The 24,165-nt window shown below is 45.4% G+C and overlaps 1 protein-coding gene across 4 annotated transcripts in view; it reads right to left on the reverse strand.

The window, feature by feature from the left end:
• The window catches only part of LOC110488185 (AT-rich interactive domain-containing protein 1A), a 68,404-nt gene that overhangs the window by 21,630 nt on the left and 22,609 nt on the right, over positions 1-24,165 (reverse strand). For all 4 annotated transcript variants that reach the window (XM_090227929.1, XM_036971647.2, XM_036971646.2 and 1 more), the window contains exons 2-4: positions 16,832-17,059; positions 12,205-12,867; positions 11,911-12,027 (exon numbers count right to left, since the gene is read on the reverse strand). In XM_090227929.1, coding sequence (XP_090084055.1) covers positions 11,911-12,027; positions 12,205-12,867; positions 16,832-17,047 — 996 coding nt within the window. In that variant the 5' untranslated portion in view covers positions 17,048-17,059. The remainder of the gene's footprint in view (positions 1-11,910; positions 12,028-12,204; positions 12,868-16,831; positions 17,060-24,165) is intronic.

A 24,165-nucleotide genomic window follows, 5' to 3' on the forward strand; every position in this document is an offset into this window, starting at 1 on the left:
CAGTTTTTTTAACAGCATAATAAACTAAATCAATATTGCTCAGGTGTACTTTTCAGAAATCTAGATGATTATGCTTAAGAGCACAAATGGGTCAAATGTTTAGTCATGAAAAAATTGTCTACCTGACTAGATGGGTTTGTAAACATTCAACACCTGAACATTGAGGTTATCTACTGGTAGTAACACACACTGCAGCAGCCTGTGTGCAATGCAGAGCGGGGGGGTCTAACTGCTGTGAATAATGGGGCTAGGGTGTGTGTGTGTGGGGGGGGGGGGCTTTTGTACATATCACAATGGTAGAGGAGAATCCCAAAGCTCTGCACAGATGCCCCAGTGAGGCAGGCAGCTGCCCTGTCCTGGGTGATGGGTGCTGGGATAGGAGGGGCTGGGAGGGAGGGACCAGGGTCTGCCTAGCCTGCCTGATACCAGGGGTTGATCTGGGGGCTGGGAAGGAGGAACCACAGCCTGTCTGATACCAGGGGTTGATCTGGGGGCTGGGAGGGAGGAACCACAGCCTGCCTGATACCAGGGGTTGATCTGGGGGCTGGGAGGGAGGAACAACAGCCTGTCTGATACCAGGGGCTGATCTGGGGGGTGGGAGGGTGGAACCACAGCCTGTCTGATACCAGGGGCTGATCTGGGGGCTGGGAGGGAGGAACAACAGCCTGTCTGATACCAGGGGTTGATCTGGGGGCTGGGAGGGAGGAACAACAGCCTGTCTGATACCAGGGGCTGATCTGGGGGGTGGGAGGGAGGAACAACAGCCTGTCTGATACCAGGGGCTGATCTGGGGGCTGGGAGGGAGGAACAACAGCCTGCCTGATACCAGGGGCTGATCTGGGGGGTGGAAGGGAGGAACAACAGCCTGTCTGATACCAGGGGCTGATCTGGGGGGTGGGAGGGAGGAACAACAGCCTGTCTGATACCAGGGGCTGATCTGGGGGGTGGGAGGGAGGAACAACAGCCTGTCTGATACCAGGAGCTGAGCATCTTGACTGGCTGCATCACTGCTTGGTATGGCAATTGCACCGCCCTTGACAGCAAAGCACTACAGAGGGTGGTGCGGACTGCCCAGTACATCACTGGAGCCGAGCTCCCTGCCATCCAGAAACTCTATATCAGGCGGTGTCAGAGGAAGGCCCGTAAACTTACCAAAGACTCTAGCCACCCAAGCCACACTCCATACGGTAAACGGCACCGGAGCATCAACTCTCGGACCAACAGGCTCTGAGACAGCTTCTAACCCGAACCCATAAGATTGCTAAATAGTCAATTAATGGTACCCAAATTATTTGCACTGACGCTACAAAAACTCACTAGACTATACAGTGCATTCAGAAATGATTCACACCTTTACATATTTTGTTACATTACAGCCTTATTCTAAAATTGATTAAATCATTTTTTCCCCATTAACAATCTACACAATACCAAAGCAAAAACAGGTTAAGAAATGTTAGCACATTTATAAAATAAAAAAAATAACTGAAATATTACATTTACATAAGTATTCAGACATCTTACTCAGCACTTACATTAGCGATTACAGCCTAAAGGTATGACGCTACAAGCTTGGCACACCTGTATTTGGGGGAGTTTCTCCCATTCTTCAAGGATCTCTGTACTTTGCTCCTTTCATTTTTCCCTCAATCCTGACTAGTCTCCCAGTCCCTGTCACTGAAAAACATTCCCACGGCATGTTGCTGCCATCCCCATGCTTCACCGTAGGAATGGTGAAAGGTTTCCTCCAAGCATGATGCTTGGTAATCAGGCCAAAGAGTTCAATCTTGGATTCATCAGACCAGAGAATCTTGTTTCTCATAGTCAGAGTCTTAAGGTTTCTTTTGGCAAACTCCAAGCGGTCTGTCATGTGTCTTTTACTGACTCCAATCAAGTTGTAGAAACATCAAGGATGATCAATGGAAATAGGATGCACCTGAGCTCAATTTCAAGTTTTATAGCAAAGAGTCTGAATACTTAAGGTAATTCCGTTCTTTTTTTTTTTTTTTTTTTTTTTTTTTTTTGCAGGCCAGCATCCCGGAGTCGCCTCTTCACTATTGAAGTTGAGGCTGGTGTTTTGCGGGTACTATTTAATAAAACGTCCGTTTCTCAAACTAGACACAAATGTACTTGTCCTCTTGCTCAGTTGTGCACCAGGGCCTCCCACTCATTCTGTTCTAGTTAGAGACAGTTTGCGTTCTGTGAAGGGAGTAGTACACAGCGTTGTACAAGATTTTCTGTTTCTTGGCAAATTCTCACATGGAATAGCCTTCATTTCTCAGAACAAGAATAGACTGATGAGTTTCAGAAGTAAGTTCTTTGTTTCTGGCCATTTTGAGCCTGTAACCAAACCCACAAATGCTGATGATCCAGATACACAACTAGTCTAAAGGCCAGTTTTATTGCTTCTTTAACTTCTTTGGGACTGGGGGCAGTATTGAGTAGCTTGGATGAATAAGGTGCCCAGAGTAAACTGCCTGCTACTCAGGCCCAGTTGCTAATATGCATATGATTCGTAGATTTGGATAGAAAACACTAAAGTTTCTAAAACTGTTTGAATGATGTCTGTGAGTATAACAGAACTCGTACGGCAGGCAAAAACCTGAGAAAAAATCCAACCAGGAAGTAGGAAATCTAAGGTTTGTAGTGTTTCAAGTCATTGCCTATCAAATATACAGCGTCTATGGGGTCATATTGCACTTCCTACGGCTTCCACTAGATGTCAGTCTTTAGAACCTTGTTTGATGCATCTACTGTGAAGGAGGGGGGGAATAAGAGCTGATTGAGTCAGGGCTCTGCCAGAGTGGCATGAGGTGCTCACGTGAGAGCGACCTGCGTTCCATCTCATTTCTACAGACAAAGGAATTCTCCAGTTGGAACATTATTGAAGATTTATGTTAAAAACATCCTAAAGATTGATTCTATACATCGTTTGACATGTTTCTACGAGCTGTAATATGACATTTCGTCTGAACTTGCCCGCGCCTCGTGAGTTTGGATTGTGTACTAAACGCGCAAACAAAAAGGAGGTATTTGGACATAAATGATGGACTTTATCGAACAAATCAAACATTTATTGTGGAACTGGGATTCCTGATTACTTTTATCTCTATTTCTGCTTTTTGTGACTCCTCTCTTTGGCTGGATAAATGGCTGTGTTTTTCAGTGACTAGATACTGACCTAACATTATCGTTTGGTGTGCTTTCGTCGTAAAGCCTTAAGAAATCGGACACTGTGGCTGGATTTACAACAAGTTTATCTTTAAAATGGTGTAAAATGCTTCTATGTTTGAGGAATTTTAATTATGGGATTTCTGTTTTGAATTTGGCGCCCTACAATTTCACTGGCTGTTGGCGAGGCGGGACGCTACCGTCCCACAAATCCCAGAGAGGTTAAATCAGCACAACACATTTCAACTGTGCAAACATAATTGCAAAAGCGTTTCCTAATGATCAATTAGCCTTTTAAAATGATAAACTTGGATTAGCTAACAACGTGCCATTGGAACACAGGAGTGATGGTTGCTGATAATGGGCCTCTCTGTATGCCTATGTGGATATTCATTTTTTTTTTTTCACTTTTTTAAAAATTTTGTAAATCTGCCGTTTCCAGCTACAATAGTCATTTACAACATTAACCATGTCTACACTGTATTTTTGATCAAATTGATGTGATTTTAAAATGGACAAAAAAAATGGATTCTCTTTCAAAAACAAGGACATTTCTAAGTGACCCCAAATGTTTAACGGTAGTGTGTGTTATACATACACTACCAGTCAAAAGTTTGGACACACCTACTCACTCAAGAGTTTGTCTTTGTTTGTACTATTTTCTACATTGTAGTGAAGACATCAAAACTATGAAATAACACCGTAACCAAAAGAAAAGTGTTAAACAAATCAAAATATATTTTATTTTTGAGATTCTTCACAGTAGCCACCCTTTGCCTTGATGACAGCTTTGCACACTCTTGGCATTCTTTCAACCAGCTTCATGAGGCAGTCACCTGGAATGCATTTCAATAACAGGTGTGCCTTAAGTTAATATGTGGAATTTCTTTCCTGCTTAATGCGTTTGAGCTATTAAGTTGCGTTGCGACACGGTAGGGGTGGTATACAGAAGATAACCTTATTTGGTAAAAGACCAAGTCCATATTATGGCAAGAACAGCTCAAATATGCAAAGAGAAATGACAGTCCATCATTACTTTAAGACATGAAGGGTAGTCAATTCAGAAAATTAAGAACTATGAAAGTTTCTTCAAGTGCAGTCGCAAAAACCATCAAGCATTATGATGAAACTGGATTTTATGAGGAAGGCCAAAGGAATGGAATGGATACCTCTGCTGCAGAGAATAAGTTCATTAATGTTAAGTGTTCAAGGAGGAGGATGTATGATGGTGCTCTGCTGGTTTTTATCTAGAATTCAAGGCACACTTAACCAGCATGGCTACCACAGCATTCTCCAGCGATATGCCATCCCATCTGGTTTGCGCTTAGTGGGACTATCATTTGTTTTTCAACAGGACAATGACCCAACACACCTCCAGGCTGTGTACGGGCTATTTGACCAAGAAGGAGAGTGATGGAGTGCTGCGTCAGATGACTTGGCCTCCACAATCCCCCTACCTCAACCCAATTGAGATGGTTTGGGATGAGTTGGAAAAGCAGCCAACAAGTGGTCAGCATATGTGGGAACTCCTTCAAGACTGTTGGAAAAGCATTCCTCATGAAGCTGGTTGAGAGAATGCAAAGACTGTGCAAAGCAGTCAAGGCAAAGGGTGGCTACTTTGAAGAATCTAAAATATATTTGGATTTGTTTAACTGGTACACATACATACCTACCTACACACTCCCACACACATTCACTACATACGCAAATACACACACACACACACTTTTAGACTCATCATATGCTGCTGCTACTGTTATTGATTTTACTCTTATTATCTATCCTGATGCCTAGTCACTTTACCCTGCTTTCATGTACCCATCTACCTCTAAACACTAATCTGGTATTCCCTGTATATAGCTTCATTCTTGTATATTTTATTCCATGTGTTACCATTTTATTTTTAAAACTGCATCGTTGGGAAGAGCTCATAAGCAAGCATTTCACAGTAGTCTACACCAGGTGTATTCGGTGCATGTGACAAATAAAGTGTGATTTTATTTGATTCAGACTGCTTGCTTCTCTGCCTTGTTCTCCAGAGCAACGCCCCTCCCACCGACGACAGACACCCAGCAACAACCCAAAGTAGACTAGAGGGCGCTGCCAAAGCCCTTCACTAACTGACCCAACCACCGTTTCTCAGAGCAGAACAACAAAAGGTGGTTTAATCTAAAAGAGCATTACTTAAAATTTAATGAGCTGTTTTGGTGCATCTAAAATCCCCCTGTCCAAGCAACCACCACAGAGAAAGAGGGAGCAGAGAGGATAGACAGTGCTGCAGTCAGCCACTGCCTTTGTGCTGAAAAACTAGCTCAGCCTAGCAGAAATGGAGGGGGGAGGGGCGTGCTTGTGTGAGAGAGTGTGTGAGAGAGTGTGTGAGAGTGTGTGTGAGAGAGTGTGCGCACAAGAGCAAAAAGCAGGCTGGGTTAGCCAGCTCCAAAACAATTCACTGAGGCAAATTCAAACAATACATTATCAGCAGATTGAATTTTCTCAAGTATATTAATTAAAAACCATGTACGTACGAGAGAGAGAGAATGAGAGGGAGCAGAGGGGGGTGAGAGAAAAAGAGTAGAGAAACCGAGAGAGGCAGTCAACCCAGGAATCTGAATAAGACACGTGGGCACAGGAAGCTCTGGCCCCAGAATAGCAACAGGAAATACGCCCAGGACACTGAATACTGCAACGACAGGCAGAGCAGAGAGAGAGGTTCGCAAAATAAGGCTGAGCCGAAGCTGATTTACACACACAGAGACAGAGGGTGATTCCTTACAAAACCAGGACAAAAAATACCATGATCACAACATTTAATCTATAAAATGGTCCTTTGGAGGAAGGATTGTTGACATTTGTATCTAAAAGCATAATATAGAAATAATCAACATTAGCATATTTATGACATTTTGGCATTACCGGGCCTCCTTTAAGACTCCATGTTTTATGGAGTACGTGCTACAAAGCAAACGTGTCATATGAAGCTTTATATGGACTCCTGAGTGGCGCAGCGGTCTAAGGCACTCCATCTCAGTGCTAGAGGCGTCACTACAGACCCTGGTTTGATCCCGGGCTGTATCACAACCGGCCGGGATCAGGAGTCCCATAGGGTGGCGCACAATCGGCCCAGCGTCATCCGGGTTAGGGGAGGGTTTGGCCGTCATTGTAAAATAATCATTTGTTCTGTAATAAGAGTAGTATTTTGATTCCAAATTTTTTTCAAATGTTTTCAATTTATTGAAAATATGGACATTCTGAATGGGTAAATGTTTCAACATCTTGTTGGACATAATATAATCTACAGGCTAATTGAAGTTCCATAGTAGGCTCTCTGCTACCTTTAGAGTTCTGATCGGATTTGTCTGCATTACCAACAGAGTGAATGTGTATAATCGATTTGCAGGACTTGCAATGATGTAAAAGGAGGGTTGTGATTGGTTACATTGCCTACTATTCAAATTTTAAAAAATTGGCCAAACCAACAAAAGCCAAAAGAAAGGTTGGGGCTGAGTAGGGTGAGAGAGAAAAAGTGGTCCGGCCTAGCTAGGCAGAATGCGCCAGAGCTGTGTCGCACAAACAAGCTGTACTGCTGCAGAGGAGTAGAGAGAACTTGGAACATACACTATAGGTCATGGGGGCTGTTTGGGAGATGGGGTTGGTCCGCTAACAGTGATGCAAGCCACAAGTTCCTGTGTGAAGGAATCTAAGGGTGGGGCCCAATTGGGCTTTCCTCTTGCACACAAACACGCTGGACAACACAGACCCTGAATCGTATAAGTTCTGAATCAACTACTTCAGATGAAACGCTTGTTAATGAGAAAGGGGGAAAAGCGGAAGGGAGGGATGAAAAGAGAGAGGGCGGAAAAACAACAGAGAGCGAGTGTGTGACCAACATGTGACCTTCCCCTCTCTCGTTCCGCCTCTCTCTAGTCCAGAGCTCTTTCAGTCAGTCAGTGCCCACACACCGAGTCCTTAGGATCCTTAGCAGCGGGGGCAAAAGACCAAGACCAGTGGGAGTGTCAGTGGGATTAGCCCCACATTGGGAGAGGGGTACAAAAGAAACTCTCAGAGGGCAAGGAGAAGATTAAAAAAGAAAGGGGGGAGAGAGACTTTCCCATTCCCACAGAGGGCTGACATGGAGAGGAAGTGTCACTTCCAGGGAAAGTGAAATAACTGCCTGACATTGACAACACTGAGACCGCTACCCTCCCCCTCTACACAGTGACAGACACACACACACAGTGAGTGACAGACACACACACACCCACACACAGTGACAGACACACACACACAGTGAGAGACACACACACATAGTGACAGACACACACAGTGACAGACACACAGTGACAGACACACACACACACAGTGACACACACACATACACACACACACACACACACAGTGACACACACACACACACACACAGTGACAGACACACACACAGTGACAGACACACAGTGACAGACACACACACACACACAGTGACAGACACACACACACACACACAGTGACAGACACACAGTGAGACACACACACACACATACACACAGTGACAGACACACAAACACACACAGTGACAGACACACACACACACACAGTGACAGACACACAAACACACACACACAGTGACAGACAGACACACACAGTGACAGACAGACAGACACACACAGTGACAGACAGACACACACACACAGTGACAGACAGACACACACACACAGTGACAGACAGACACACACACACAGTGACAGACAGACACACACACACAGTGACAGACACACACACACACACACACACAGTGACAGACACACAAACACACAGTGACAGACAGACACACACAGTGACAGACAGACACACACAGTGACAGACAGACACACACACACAGTGACAGACAGACACACACAGTGACAGACAGACACACACACACAGTGACAGACAGACACACACACACAGTGACAGACACACACAGTGACAGACACACACAGTGACAGACACACACAGTGACAGACACACACAGTGACAGACACACACACACACACACACACACACACACACACACACACACACACACACACACACACACAGTGACAGACACACAGTGAGACACACACACACACACACACATACACACACACACACAGTGACAGACACACAGTGACAGACACACACAGACACACAGTGACAGACACACAAACACACACACACACAGTGACAGACAGACACACACAGTGACAGACAGACACACACAGTGACAGACAGACACACACAGTGACAGACAGACACACACAGTGACAGACAGACACACACAGTGACAGACAGACACACACACACAGTGACAGACAGACACACACACAGTGACAGACAGACACACACACAGTGACAGACAGACACACACACACACAGTGACAGACACACACACACACACACACAGTGACAGACACACACAGTGACACACACACACACACATACACACAGTGACAGACACACAGTGACAGACACACACAAACACACAGTGACAGACACACAAACACACAGTGACAGACACACAAACACACAGTGACAGACAGACACACACAGTGACAGACAGACACACACAGTGACAGACAGACACACACAGTGACAGACAGACACACAGTGACAGACAGACACACACAGTGACAGACAGACACACACAGTGACAGACAGACACACACAGTGACAGACAGACACACACACAGTGACAGACAGACACACACACAGTGACAGACAGACACACACACAGTGACAGACAGACACACACACAGTGACAGACAGACACACACACAGTGACAGACAGACACACACACAGTGACAGACAGACACACACACAGTGACAGACAGACACACACACACAGTGACAGACAGACACACACACACAGTGACACACACACACACACACACAGTGACAGACACACACACACACACAGACAGACACACACACACACACACAGTGTTGTGTGTAGGTCTGGGGTTTTATGTGTCAACTATGGGCCTTGTAAATTATATTACAATATCCATATAACCCAGAGGACTTCAACTTATGCTCCTACAGTAGTGACCCCCTGACCCCTGTATGTCTCTGCCTGGAGCCAACCCGAGGCCAAGCCGATGCCTAGACGACCCAGGATCAGAGCCACCTAAGCAGGGTTAAATCCTCTCTCTCACAGCCTGGAAAGAGTCCCCAGACGACCTCACCTCGTGGTCATCTTGGGTTTACGTCAGGACTTTGGCTAGGCCATTACAAAACTAAAATGTTGTTGCTTTTATGACATTTGCATGTAGACTTGCTTGTGTTTTGGATCATGGTCTTGATGCATGACAGGACCCAAGTAGTCCAAAAAGTCAGCTGAAGTTTGCCAAAAAGCACCTGGGAGCACCTGGATGATCGTCAAGACTCCTGGAAGTCAAAAGTGGAACTTATTGGACGACATGGTTCCCGTTATGTCTGGTGAAAACCAAAAACTGCATTCCACAGAAATGAACTCATACCAACAGTCAGGCATGGTGGTGGTAGTGTGATGCTTTTGGGGATGCTTTGCTGCCTGTGGGCCTGGACGACTTGCAATCACTGAAAGAACCATGAATTCTGCTCTGCATCAGAGAATGTCAGGCCATCCGTCTTAGCTGAAGTGAAGACAATGATACAAAACACACAAAGTCGTACATAAGAGTGGCTGAAATGCAAACAAAAGTTTTGGAATGGCCTAGTCAAAATCCAGACCTGTTGTGGCAGGACCTGCAGCGAGCAGTTCATGCTTGAAACCCCACACACGTCTCCGTGTTAAAGCAGTTCTGCATGGAAAAGCGGACCAACATTCCTCCACAGCCATGTGAGACTGATCAACAACTACAGGAAGCATTTGGTTGCAGTCATTGCCAGCTAAAGGTAACAACCAGTTATTGGGTATAAGGGGGAAATCACCTTTCACACTGGGGCATTGGGTGGTGCACAACTTTGTTCATTAAATAAAGAAAATAAGTATCAACGATGTGTTATTTGTTCACAAATTTTCCCTTAATGTAATATTAGGTTTTGGTTGAAGATCTGATAACACAGTGTTAAATACAAACCGTATTAAAAGAAGAGTGCGGTATGTGCAACAACACAGTATGTTGAACACAGAGCGAGCGAGAGTGAGTGTTTGCAGTTCCGTTAGCAACCTGGCTGAAAACAAACGAGGAACCAGCTCAACTCGCCCATCTGGTTTCAACCTCGCTGCCTGGCTGTTTTTCCATTTTCTCATGCTGGTTGTTTTTGTGCTACCAGGGCTTGACTCCCGTCTGTCAGTTAGTCTTGTGAATTCCCACAGGAATATGCAGCAGACAGAAACACTGGTTGTCAGCACCTGGATCAAGCAGACCAGTCTCCTTGTACAACGGCTGAGGAGGTGTTGCCTTGCTAAAGTTAAATCAATTCACCATAAATGTTATGGTGAAACCAAATGGAAATTTCCACATTGTGTGAACAATTAAGTTTTTCAAAAGTTTCATTTTAAAAGGCAGTAGACCTAAGCTGCCCTAAAGCTACCTACCTGACATTGGTGGTTTATAATTATGCAATGTGCTCTGTTCTGGTTGGGCTATCATTTGGCATTGGCTAAGGCAACACTGGCTTTATGATATGGCTGAGGCGATCAGTGTTGTATCTCTACTGTTCTGGCTGAGGTGTTAGCCAGTCAGCCGTGTGTGTGTGTGTGTGGCAGGCTGAAAGGCAGCATGGCTAAAGTTGGCGGGACTAATCTGCACACTCTGTCATGTGCACTCCACGGGGAAGGTAGGGGGAGGAGGGGGCGGCAGGCAATGTGGAATCTGCTTGTCCAGACCTCTGCCAGATGAATGGCTCTCATAGCCAATCACACACAGCTGATGGGGGGAATCCCCAGGAAACACAACCTCCTTGGCCAATGGCTGAGTCCCGAGATAAATAAATAGGATAAATAAGAGGGAAACACATCCTTAGCGCGTGTTGCTCAATCGCTCCCCCTCTCTCTCATTATATCTCATTAACGATCTAATTTTTCACTTTCTATCCCTGCCGCCTTGAATGAGGTCATATGTGTTCTCTGTCTCAACCTATAAACAACCACAGATACTGACCTCAACTGGAGTGTTATGCTTTTTCACACAGAGAGAGAAGTAGTGAAAGTTCAAAACCCTTTCCTTTCATAATCCGGTATCTTTGAATTAGCATTTGCTAATTAATTAGGGGTGAAATAAAAGGTCAATTTCAAAGTGAAAAATATCAAATATAAATCACTTTTTATTTACCTCACGAACATGTTTTCACCTGCTTCTCGAGACAGGTTAATTGTGCTTCAGTAAATGTGGCCTTTTGCTCAACTCAACTCCTCTGTTCGTCCCACAGCTCAACCAACCTGCCCTTTCTCCTTACCTCTCAGAGACCTGATTCACCGCTCCTCCCTGCAGTGTGAAGGGAACGCTCACGTCAGAATAACTGTCAACCCAGGAGAGAGTCTATAAAGACCGTGACGTGTGTGTGTGTTTGTGTTCCAGCTTATTACCATGTGAACAGTCAAGGTCAACTCAGCCAGCAGCCAGTCCAACAGAGGGGGCTGGGCCGGAGGAGGTGGATATGCTAAAATAAGGTGCTGGGAAAGAGGTCTGCTGAGTTGACAGTCAGGGAGGTAGTGTTTGTTGTAGTGGTAGAATGATAGAATGTGTGTATGTGTGTGTTGAGTGACAGATCGTTAATGTCTTGGGAGGGCTCACCGGTAAGCTAGAAGGCCGTCCCTGCATGCTGTCCTCTGCTCCACTCTTAGTGGAAGTCATGGGCTGGTTGGAGGGGGGAGCACTGGACTGGGAGCTGAACGAGTCCTGGGAGAGCTCCTGAAGACAGAGGGAGGAAAAAGGGTGAGGAAAAACAGATGATCGTCTGTAGACTGAGGAACCTACACTTCCTTTTTCCATATCAAAAGACATCGTCCTGACGTGTAACCCTGCCGACTTACGTTAGCTCCCCAAGCTATGCCTAGGTCTTAGTTCAACGGGGGAGTGGTGATTTACCTGCGGTGGAGGTGGAAACCGCTGGAAGGGCGACTGCTGCAGGGGTGGGGTCTGGGAGTAGGGTGAGGGCTGGCCCTGCTGAGACTGACCCTGCTGCTGGGGGGGTCCACCGTGACCTGGAGAGGGGTGGTGGCCCTGGGGGCCTGTGGAGGGCTGATGGCCTGTGGGTGGCTGCTGCCCACCATGGCTAGGGGGTGGCTGGTGGCCTGGAGAGGGCTGGTGACCAGGGGGTTGTTGATGGCCCGGGGGTGGCTGGGCCTGTGGAGGGGCCACCCTATCTTGCTGCTGGGGGGGTCCTTGCTGCTGCGAGGGGAGCTGCTGCTGTGGAGGCTGCTGCCCTTGCCCTTGGGGTCCTTGCTGCTGAGGGTAGCTGGGCTGGGGGCCCTGACCCTGAGGCACGGCCTGGCTCTGCTGCTGCGGCCCCTGGTTGTAGGGCGGCTGGATCTGAGGTGGACCCACCTGCGGAGGCCCTTGGCCCTGGGGATAGGGGCCGGGGGCCCCAGGCTGGCTGTGTTGGGCTGAGGGCTGACCCTGGGAGGTGTGGACCTGCTGGGGGTAGGGGGACTGCTGCTGACCAGCGTGTGGTGGGGGACCATGCTGGCCGTAGTAGCCCTGGCTCTGCTGACCGTAGCCCCCTGGACCCTGCTGCCCATAGCCGGCCATCTAGAGAGGACAAACAGCAATGTAACCACAGATTTAGAGTCTTTACAATCTATATCAGGGGTCTCAAACTCATGGTCTGCGGACCCATTTAATGCAGCCCAGTACAAAACAATTGTCAAAGGGGGGGGGGGGGGGGTGTTGAGTCCCCTGGGCTACATTAAGACACGGTTATCTTAGTCCTATTGAGACGAAGATATGTTTTACAAGGAGGCCCTGTATACACATACAGCTGAAGTAGGAAGTTTACAATCACCTTAGCCAAATACATTTCAACTCAGTTTTTCACAATTCCTGACATTTAATCCTCGTAAAAATTCCATCTTAGGTCAGTTAGGATCACCACTTCATTTTAAGAATGTGAAATGTCAGAATAATAGTAGAGAGAATTATTTATTTCAGCTATAATTTCTTTCACATTCCCAGTGGGTCAGCAGTTTACATACACTCAATTAGTATTTGGTAGCATTGCCTGTACATTTTTTAACTTAGGTCAAGCGTTTCAGGTAGCTTCCCACAATAAGTTGGGTGAATTTTGGCCCATTCCTCCTGACAGAGCTGGTGTAACTAACTCAGGTTTGTATGCCTCCATGCTCGCACACGCTTTTTCAGTTCTGCCCACACATTTTCTATAGGATTGAGGTCAGGGTTTTGTGAAGTATGCTTGGGGTCATTGTCCATTTTGGAAGATCAATTCGCGACCAAGCTTTAACTTCCTGACTGATGTCTTGAGATGTTGCTTCAATATATACACAACTTTCTTCCTCATGATGTCACCTATTTTATGAAGTGCACCAGTCCCTACTGCAGCAAAGCACCCTCACAACATGATGCTGCCACACCTGTGCTTCACGGTTGGGATGGTGTTCTTCGGCTTGCAAACCTCCCCCTTTTTCCTCCAAACATAATTGTCATTATGGCCAAACAGTTTTATTTGTGTTTCATTAGACCAGAGGACATTTCTCCAAAAAGTACAATGTTTATCCCCATGTGCAGTTGCAAACCGAGAGTCTGGCTTTTTATGGCAGTTTTGGAACAATGGCTTCTTCCTTGCTGAGCGGTCTTTCAGGTTATGTCGATATAGGACTCGTTTAACTGTGGATATAGATACTTTTGTACCGGTTTCCTCCAGCATCTTCACAAGGTCCTTTGCTGCTGTTCTGGGATTGATTTGCTCTTTTCGCACCAAAGTACGTTCATCTTTAAAAGACAGAACGCGTCTCCTTCCTGAGCGGTATGATGGCTGCGTGGTCCCATGGTGTTTATACTTGCGTACTATTGTTTGTACAGATGAACGTGGTACCTTCAGGCGTTTGGAAATTGCTCCCAAGGATGAACCAGACTTGAGGTCTACAATGTTTTTCTGAGGTCTTGGCTGATTTCTTTAGATTTTCCCATTATGTCAAGCAAAGAGCCACTGAGTTTGAAGGTACAAAATACATCCACAGGTACACCTCCAATTGACTCAAATGATGTCAACTAGCCTATCAGAAGCTTCTAAAGCCATGATATCATTTTCTGTAATTTTCCAAGCTGTTTAAAAGGCACAGTCAACTTAGTGGAATTGTGATACAGTGAATTAAGTGAAATAATCTGTCTGTAAAACAATTGTTGGAAAAATGTATTGTGCCATGCACAAAGTAGATTTCCTAACCGACTTGCCAAAACTATAGTTTAACAAGAAATTTGTGGAGTGGCCTCTTGCGAGGCTTTCCTGTACGTAAAAACACTTACAACTAGAGGTCGACCGATTAAATCGGAACGGCCGATTAATTAACTAGAAATCGGCCCTTTCATAACAATCGGAAATCGGTATTTTAGGACACCGGTTTGGACGTTTTTTTATTTAAAAACATTTTTTATTTTTTTTATTTAACTAGGCCAGTCAGTTAAGAACACATTTTTATTTTCAAAGATGGCCTAGGAACGGTGGGTTAACTGCCTTGTTCAGGGGCAGAACGACAGATTTTTACCTTGTCAGCTCGGGGATTCTATCTTGCAACCTTACAGTTAACTAGTCCAACGCTCTAACCACCTGCCTCTCATTGCACTCCACGAGGAGCCTGCCTGTTACGTAAATGCAGTAAGCCAAGGTAAGTTGCTAGCTAGCATTAAACTTATCTTATAAAAAACAATCAATCAATCATAATCACTAGTTATAACTACACATGGTATATGATATTACTAGTTTATCTAGCGTGTTCTGCGTTGCATATAATCGATGCGGTGCGCATTCGCGAAAAAGGACAATCTTTGCTCCAACGTGTACCTAACCATAAACATCAATGCCTTTCTTAAAATCAATACACACAAGTATATATTTTGAAACCTGCATATTTAGTTAATATTGCCTGCTAACATGAATTTATTTTAACTAGGTAAATGGTGTCACTTCTCTTGCAACAGTGTCAGGGTATATGCAGCAGTTTGGGCCACCTGACTCGTTGTGAACTAATTTGCCAGAACGTTACGTAATTATGACATAACATTGAAGGTTGTACAATGTAACAGCAATATTTAGACTCAGGGATGCCACCCATTAGATAAAATACGGAACGGTTCCGTATTACACTGAAATAAACATTTCGTTTTCGAAATGACAGTTTCCGGATTCGACCAACTTAATGACCAAAGGCTTGTATTTCTGTGTTAATATGTTATAATTAAGTCTATGATTTGATATTTAGTAGAGCAGTCTGACTGAGCGATGGTTGGCAGCAGCAGGCTCGTAAGCATTCATTCAAACAGCACTTTCGTGCGCTTTTCCAGCAGCTCTTCGCAATGCTTCAAGCATTGAGCTGTTTATGACTTCAAACCTATCAACTCCCGAGATTAGGCTGGTGTAACCAATGTGAAATGGCTAGCTAGTTAGAGGGTTGCGCGCTAATAGCGTTTGAAACGTCACTCGCTCTGAGACTTGGAGTAGTTGTTCCCCTTGCTCAGCAAGGGCCGTGTATTTTGTGGAGCGATGGGTAACGGTTGTTGATGTGTTCCTGGTTTGAGCCCAGGTAGGGGCTAGGAGAGGGACGGAAGCTATACTGTTACACTGGCAATACTAAAGTGCCTATAAGAACATCCAATAGTCAAAGGTTTATGAAATACAAATGGTATAGAGAAATAGTCCTATAAAGAATATATTAGCTACAACCTAAAACCTCTTACCTTAGAATATTGAAGTCTCATGTTAAAAGCAACCACCAGCTTACATATGTTCTCATGTTCTGAGCAAGGAACTTAAACGTTAGCTTTTTTTACATGGCACATATTGCACTTTTACTTTCTTCTCCAACACTTTGTTTTTGCATGATTTAAACGAAATTGAACATGTTTCATTATTTATTTGAGGCTAAATTGATTTAATTGATGTATTATATTGAGTTAAAATAAGTGTTCATTCAGTATTGTTGTAATTGTCATTATTACAAATATTTTTTTTTAATTATTATTAATTGTTTTTATTTTTAAAAATCGGCCGATTAAACGGTATCGGCTTTTTTTTGGTCCTCCAATAATCGTTATCGGCGTTGAAAAATCATAATCGGTCGACCTCTACTTACAACACAGCACATTGGTGTTGTATTGTTCTCTGGTAACTCGAAAGAGCAGCTGACCTTGCCTAGCAAGTCCGGTGAGGGAAAAATGAAAACAAAAGCTGTGTGGTGTCTAGCAGGGCACTTACCCTCTCAAGGATTCAAAGAAAACATGAGGAGTTGCAGAAAAGACCTGCATCAAACCCACCTGAAGTGGCGGTTGTGTGAGAGGTAACAATGAGACAGGACTTGTCTTCTCTACAGGGTGCTTAGAACACCCAACAGGCCTGCGACTGTCTATCAAACTAACAGACCCATTTTAGCCGTGACTGCATGGAAGTGTGATGACAGAGGATATGATGACCGAGAAAGAGAGCGAGCGAAAGCGTGAGAGAGAGCGGGCGAAAGAGCAGGATCAACAGAAAAACGTTACCAACCTGTTGTCCGTATTGCATGCCACCCATGCCGCCGGGGGTGCGTCCCTGCATGCCCATGGGGTATCTCTGAGACCCTGGGGGTCCGTAGCCCTGGCCTGGGTATGAGGCACCCTGTTGAGCCCCTGGAGGAGGAGGGCCCTGCCCCTGGCCTTGCTGCTGAGAGTAGGGGTTGACTCCACCATACCCCTGGCCTCTCATCTTCCCTGCCTGGTCCATAGGGCTGGGGGGCTGGAGAGAGGGGGAGAGGGCTAGTAAGAAACCAAACTTAAGACATTCATTTGTTTATTTCCATCTTTAACAAACATTGCGATAACTGTACTCCTGAATAAAATCATTTGAACCAACTGAACTCATTAAAAATGTGACATTGTGATGAATTGTACACAAGCAAAGTTTGTTTTTTATTTTATTTAAAAAAAAATCTAACTGCATGAGATCTCACTCCGGGGTCCCATAACAAGGCCATGCCACCGGTGGGAAAAGTGAAACCTATGAGGGTATAGCTAAAGAATGCTAACAAAACAGGATTAGTTTCCCACAAAAAAAAACTTGGCCATGAATGAATGAGCCCAGTCTATCCTCCCTCCATCCCTCCGCCAGGAGCATTTGACTGCCCAGGAGATCAGAATGCCAGCGGGAGGATAAAGTTACGTTCCGACGTTGGGGAGTGTTAAAGTTCCTAGGAAAATCATCTGGAGGAAATGGAAGTGTCCGTCTGTTTGTGGTGGCTGGAGGCCTGCCCACCTCTCAGCTGGAGGACTGGAGGGGAGAGAGACATCATGGTAGAGGAGCCTGACCTTGGTTGCACCTGGGGTGGAGTGGCGGGGGGAGCCACATGGCTGGGGCAGCGTCACACACACACACACACACAGTCGCCTCAGTAATGCTTCGAACACACCGACAGCGTCATAGTGCAAAATAGTAAGCAGCATCATCTGGATATGTGTGCAACAAAAGTTCAACATTCACCTTCTGCTACCATTTCTGTCAAGCCATCTACGCATACAGTTTGACGCCTACCTTCTATAAATCCAACGTATGCACCACACCCCGAACATACTGCAACCGCCTCTGCAACGCAATGCTGCAAGGCAAACGCAGCGTTTCATTGGAAATGAATATAATTCTGGTGTACCAAAATGCAACAGCGCGGTCGGTGTGTTTGAAGCGTCAGTTTGACTGGACTGGTGGAATACCACCAGCAGTGTTTCCCCTACTACTGAGAGCTGATGGCGGCTAGTTGGTATTGCTCCACTCTTATCTGCATTGTTGGAAAAGGACCCGTATGAAAGCATTGCACTCTTAGTCTACACCTGTTGTCTACGCTAGTGACATAACACTTGATTTGACTTCAATACCTGTTGTTTTCTTATACATCTAAGCCAGTCTGTCTCTTTTCATGTAAATGCCACTGGCGACGACCGCCAGCATACAATCAGAGAGGGGATGCTAGTAGAGAGAGAGGATGCTTTGAAGTACCAGGCAGCAACACCTTGAGCCTCTTGGACACCAAGACAGGTGGGCAACACAGACACAAGGCCTTCTCACTGCTTCCCACGGTTATTCATCCATCATGTTTTCCCCTGCCAAATCAAACCTCAGTCCCTGGTTATAGGAAGACAACCATAATGTATTTATAGCCCAGACCAGAGAGGAGGGAGAGGGCAGTGTGCCTGAAACATAACAGGTCCCAGCTGTATAACGTTTGAACCTGGGCCAGAGACTGGCTCCTCTCCTCTCTTCTTTTCCTGCTTTAATAACGCCGTTTTGGCACCGTATGAATGACACTGGCGGTATGTGGGAGAGGCTAGGGAACTGGTCCCATGGGGGGGGTGGGGTCAGCATAAGGAGATAACACATTCATCCACTCCACATTTTACCTCCAGCCAGCCCAGTCACCCACAGGGCAGGCCTCTCTCTCCAGGGCTACCCCAGGTTCACAGACAGAGAGTATGTGTGTTACTATACTCCCTAGGGTCATTACAGGACCCCACCACAGGGAGCTATTCTCCTGTGACCGCACTTTTAACCCAGTCTCTCTCGGAGTCTGACTGGATGTGCAGAGGCAGCCAGCCACACGACCCTCTAGCTGTCCTCTGGCTAGAAAAGGTAAATACTGTCTGCAACCACTTTCAGGTTTGACGTTTAAAAATGGTTTTATTCGTTCAAATTAGGTAAAAACAAAATCACAGTCATTAGTTTACCAGCCTCACAGGAGTGTCATCCAACCCCAGTCAGGTGACTGAAAATCATCTATACCATTCTTTCATTGATCGGTTTACTTGCAAGCATTTCCTTATATTGTTGAAGTTGTTCAAATGTCTGACACACACATACATACTGCCCAGTCTGAGTCCGAGGCCCTAGGATCCCCTTGCGGCGTGTGCGAGAAAGAGATACTTGTCTTTTCATTCTCCTGGATGGAGGTCAAGGCTTGTTATGTTATTCTGCTCCTTAACTCACCTATGGAGTACTGTACAACTGAGCAACAGTCTAGTGACTGAATGAAACGTGTTGCTTTGAATAGAATGACAGACACACAAAGGTTGGTATTTCAACGTGTCATAAATCAATTGATGTCCTCTACCTTTTTTGTCATGGTTAATTTGACAATAGCCATTAACAAATCCTGCAATTTTCATATTTGTCTCAAACTATTAATTTGCACACAAAAAATGAATGGTGCTACTGTAGGTAGGCCTAGCATTAGCTAGCGCTAGTTGGCGCTACCTGCACCAAAACAGCGTTATTTTTCATCCTATAGCTTGTTCTCCATCTTCTTTTTTTAAAGTGAGCCAACATGTTTTCAGCATTCCCTGACTGATCAAACGTTGTTTTATCATGCTCCCTTGTCTCTCTACAGCAGACATATGGTGAGCAATATGTTTGGAAAATGTATACATGGTGTCGGCACCTAAGTATCGTGACATGGTATTGTGAGATCAGATGAGTTTGCAGAGGCATGTTTGTTGCTGTTGTGTAGCCTGCATTCTGAGATCATGTGCAAGTGTGTTCACTTCTAAACTGACTGGTGAGAACGACAGTAAAAAGATAGTGGCTGGAGACGTTCAAAGGTTTATGACAGTCTAGAGACTCTCCCTCCCTCTCTCTACCCCACACGGTTCTCTCCCTACCCCACACGGTTCTCTCCCTCCCTCGCTCTACCCCACACGGTTCTCTCCCTCCCTCGCTCTACCCCAGAAGGTCCGCTCTCTCTCGCTCTACCCCACACGGTTCTCTCCCTCTCTCTCCCCCCGCACGGTCCCTCTGAATTTCAATTTCAATTCAAGGCTTTTATTGGCATGGGAAACATCTGTTAATATTGCCAAAGCAAGAAGTAGACAAAAATGTACAGTAAACAATGCACTCACAGAAGTTCCAAAAGAATAAAGACATGTCAAATGTCATACAGCGCTCCCCACACTCTGTCCCCCTCTCCACCACACTGTCCCCCTCTGTCCCTCCCTCTCGACTCCACACTCTCACACACTGTCCCTCCCTTGCTCTCTGCCCAGTCATCTAATCAATCGCTTTAAGGAAACTCCTCCCTCCTTTCTTTCCTCTTTCCCCCTAAAAATAAATAAATGCAATTAGCACATGGCTAATCTGCATAGAGGAAAGCCAGAACACTCTTGGCCTTTGAGGGTGGTGGAGGGACTGATGATACTGGTCTGTGTGTGTCACGGTGGACTCAAACAGATGGGCTTGGGGCTGACGATAAACAAGTCCTGATAATTTAATCCTCCACATGGCCTAGGATCTACACAGACTATTGTTCTGTTGTAAAGCCCTGCACACACCGACACACTCACTCAGGGGCCCCCGCACTCAGGGGCCCCCTTAGACGGCCATCACTGTCACTTACACCCCATGACTTCATGGTTGGCTTTGAGTATATCAATCAAACACGGACGTTAAGGTACTTAGAACAGCTACTTCGAGCCTAAGAAATAACTTGCAAACCTACTGAACAGGCCTAATCCAATGAGTGTTCACACATGCTAAGGAAAAAGAATACTCACAAAAGTGTATGAAGAGAGGAGCAAGAACAACCATAAGAACACTTTCTATACCAGTATGTCAGTATGCCATCCCTGTTCCCCGGACTATCACAGGCCTAAAGCAAGAGTTGGTGAAACACTTTACAAACTAACGTAACCGCTAAGAAAAACAATGTCTATTAACAGTCGATTTACCCGTTGATTTTTAAAAGAAAATATTATGTCTGGTGGGCCAAATAGTAATTTCACTGAGCGGGTCTGCAACCATCCATATCAGTTAAAGAGCTAAATGTAAACAAAAGGAAAGTTAAACCCATGCCATGTTCTGGCCTGCCACACAACAGCAGTGGTTAGAACTCCAAGCTGACCGCCACATGACTCTGGAATTAAACAAGAAAAACCTCTCCTGCTTACTCTCCTATGGTCTGAGCACACACACGTGGACAGAGAGTCTGAGGCACCACACAGCTAATACAGCAGTACACACACACAGAGATATTCCTCCAGCAGTTCGCAAGAACTCTAAAGATCTACAGAACAAAACAAAACTACAACAGGTCACACACCCCACAGATTAAAAACGCTTCATTTCAACCCCGTTGGATGCGAACGGGATGAAACAGGGTTACCAGGCCTTAAGTTCTGAGCCTAAAACCTACATAAAAGATGGGAGGCTCTTATGATCACCATTCTCTTCCCTGTGAGCTGATCCAGAGGGGCCTAGTCATTTTCTTCATTCGGGCCAGACAAACCACCTGGATGTTGAACTCTGCTATTAGACTAGATAGGCTACCCTTCTTCAAATGTAGTATTAACCAAATATGGTCTGCAAAGTACTGTCTGGCTTAGGTTGAGAGAAGAACAAAGCGGTCGCCGTCACACACTAAACACAATATTACAGATCAAATTGTCTGACTTTCTTCTATCTATTCAGCGACAACAAATAATTCTCCCATTTGACAGAGGAAATGGGGCGGCAGGTAGCCTAGTGGTTAGAGCGTTGGACTAGTAACCGAAAGGTTGCAAAATCTAACCCCCAAGCTGACAAGGTAAAAATCTGTCGTTCTGCCCCTGAACCGTCATTGAAAATAAGAATTTGTTCTTAACTGACTTGCCTAGTTAAATGGTTAAATAAATCTAATAATTTTTTTTTTTTTTTTTTGGTATTTGTTTCCGACTTTTTCCTTCTTCTATAGGCAGAAGGATTAGGTATTAGTATTAGGTCAATGATAGAAGATATTGAACAAGACCCTTCACTGCAGAACATTAACCTGTTACTGTCAGACCCATCTTCTAGCCAGATCACCATTCCTGACTTGAAGTGAGGCTGGGGGTGCTGGTGGTTGGACTGAGGAAGAAATGAAACAGGCTCACGCCATAGAGTACAACCCAAGATTAGAATAATTCTGCTTTTTGATTGGTCAACCAACGTCCCACCTCTGCTCGAATTTCATTGGCCACGCCATTGCCACCAACCCAGAAGTGAAGACATATAAGCAGCTAATGAGGAATTATTTTGGCTTAGTTTTAGGGGTAATGTCATGGTTAGGGTTAGTGGTTAAAATCAATGTGGCACATTAGGCTAACCTTTATTTTAACCCGTAGAGTGGGCCTGTTTTATGCATCAGCCAAAGAGGTAAGACAATACCATGACGTCCCAGCCATATGGCCACAGGTCAGATGATGTCCTCAGTGTTTATACCAGCCTGACTATCAGCCACGATGACCACAGTGGCCTGGCATGGATGACACCTTACTGTATAAGTGTGTCACTCAGTCACTATACTACCATTTACATGCCTGAAATAACCATCTGAACAAAGCCAGCGGGGCCAAGCCAGGCAGGCAGAGAGGAACAGAAGGTGCTTAAGGAACTGGCTGGGTCACAAGCCTAACCCACTAACACTCTTAGTCACACAACACCTGACTGACAGTGATGTCATTCCCCCTAGTCTCAACTGACTCAAGTACCGGTAGTTGGTCGCCAGTGTAGGTAAGCCTGCCTCAGAGGGGGATTAGAACCGTTGGACTGGTGAATTTGCACATCCAGTGCTTCAATGGAACGAAGCACCAACAGTTAGCGATACACACACTTCGTTAAGCCATAGTTAGGCCTGAGGCATGCAAATTCTGGGGTTGTGGAGAGGTTGGTGCATGGCAGGAGATAAACGCTGCAGCCTGCCACACCTACACCTGGACCTGGACTACATGCTGGTGGAGGCCGAGACCCAAGGAGAAACGGTACTAACAGGTTTCAGAAGAAAATGGTAGTTGCCTTGCCCTACCAGTAACTGTACCATTTAACTTTAACCTGGTCAATGATGTTATTCCCCAAAATGCATTGCAAGAAAACCCTCCAACGTCTGCTTTCCCACCCCTCATGAAGCCAATGTCATTTTAGCACAGAGAGCTAGCCTAAGTCCTGAGCAGAGCTGTGTATGAAACGATGTGAGGTAAAGTAACAATCTACCTACCCCCCCAGAATCAACAACTGAGACGCCATTCCCCCCTCAACAGCCACACATTTAAAGGTTAACCTGTTTCTCCATAAAACACACAATACGTTATGCAAATAAAGTCTGCAGCGCCGCGCTAGCTAGGAGAGAAGCATATTCTAATCTAGTGCATTTAAAAAAAAAAAAAAATTTACAATTCAATGCTTTAATTAGCTGTACATTCCAACCTGGACCAGAGTAACAGCCCAAGTTTGACATTTTGTCCAAACATGGAGAGACAAGAGGAAAGAGGAATTTGACTACATTTTCAATGAGTTTGCCTTTCTTTTTTCTTTTTTTGTGCGTAGTCTTAAATAAATGCTAGCATTTATGTCTTAAGCTGCACACCTTGTATGCTTCACCTAGTGGTAGACCACTAGCATGGTCCCAATCCCATACCGCTGCTCTAAGGGCAGTGGCTGGTACAAGTACAAGGAGAGTGAATGTTTTGAGGATGGGGAAAAACAGGTACAAAGTGAACTGATGATGGTAGGTAACAACGGTGGACACAACGTGTGGAATGAGAGAATAATGTAGGGTCACAGTAAATAAATGAAGACGGGAGAGACTATTCTTCGTTTGCGCCACCTCCTAGACTGTTGTTTCAGGGATGGAGAAAGACTTCAGTACCGTGTTACTGAAGAGAAGAGACGGATGGCTGGTGGCACGTGGAGCAGGTCACTGAGAGAGGATCCTCCTGAGGCTTCTGCCACACAGGAACACACAGACACACACTGCCAAGGACACACACACACAGCTGTCACAGGCAGCCAAAGATCATTCACAAAAACACCCTCCCCCCCAGGGTATCACTGACACTCTTACTCTTTCTCCCTCA

The sequence above is a fragment of the Oncorhynchus mykiss genome, chromosome 30 (assembly GCF_057628025.1).
Source record: "Oncorhynchus mykiss isolate SJ-2025 chromosome 30, ASM5762802v1, whole genome shotgun sequence".
Lineage (NCBI taxonomy): Eukaryota > Metazoa > Chordata > Actinopteri > Salmoniformes > Salmonidae > Oncorhynchus > Oncorhynchus mykiss.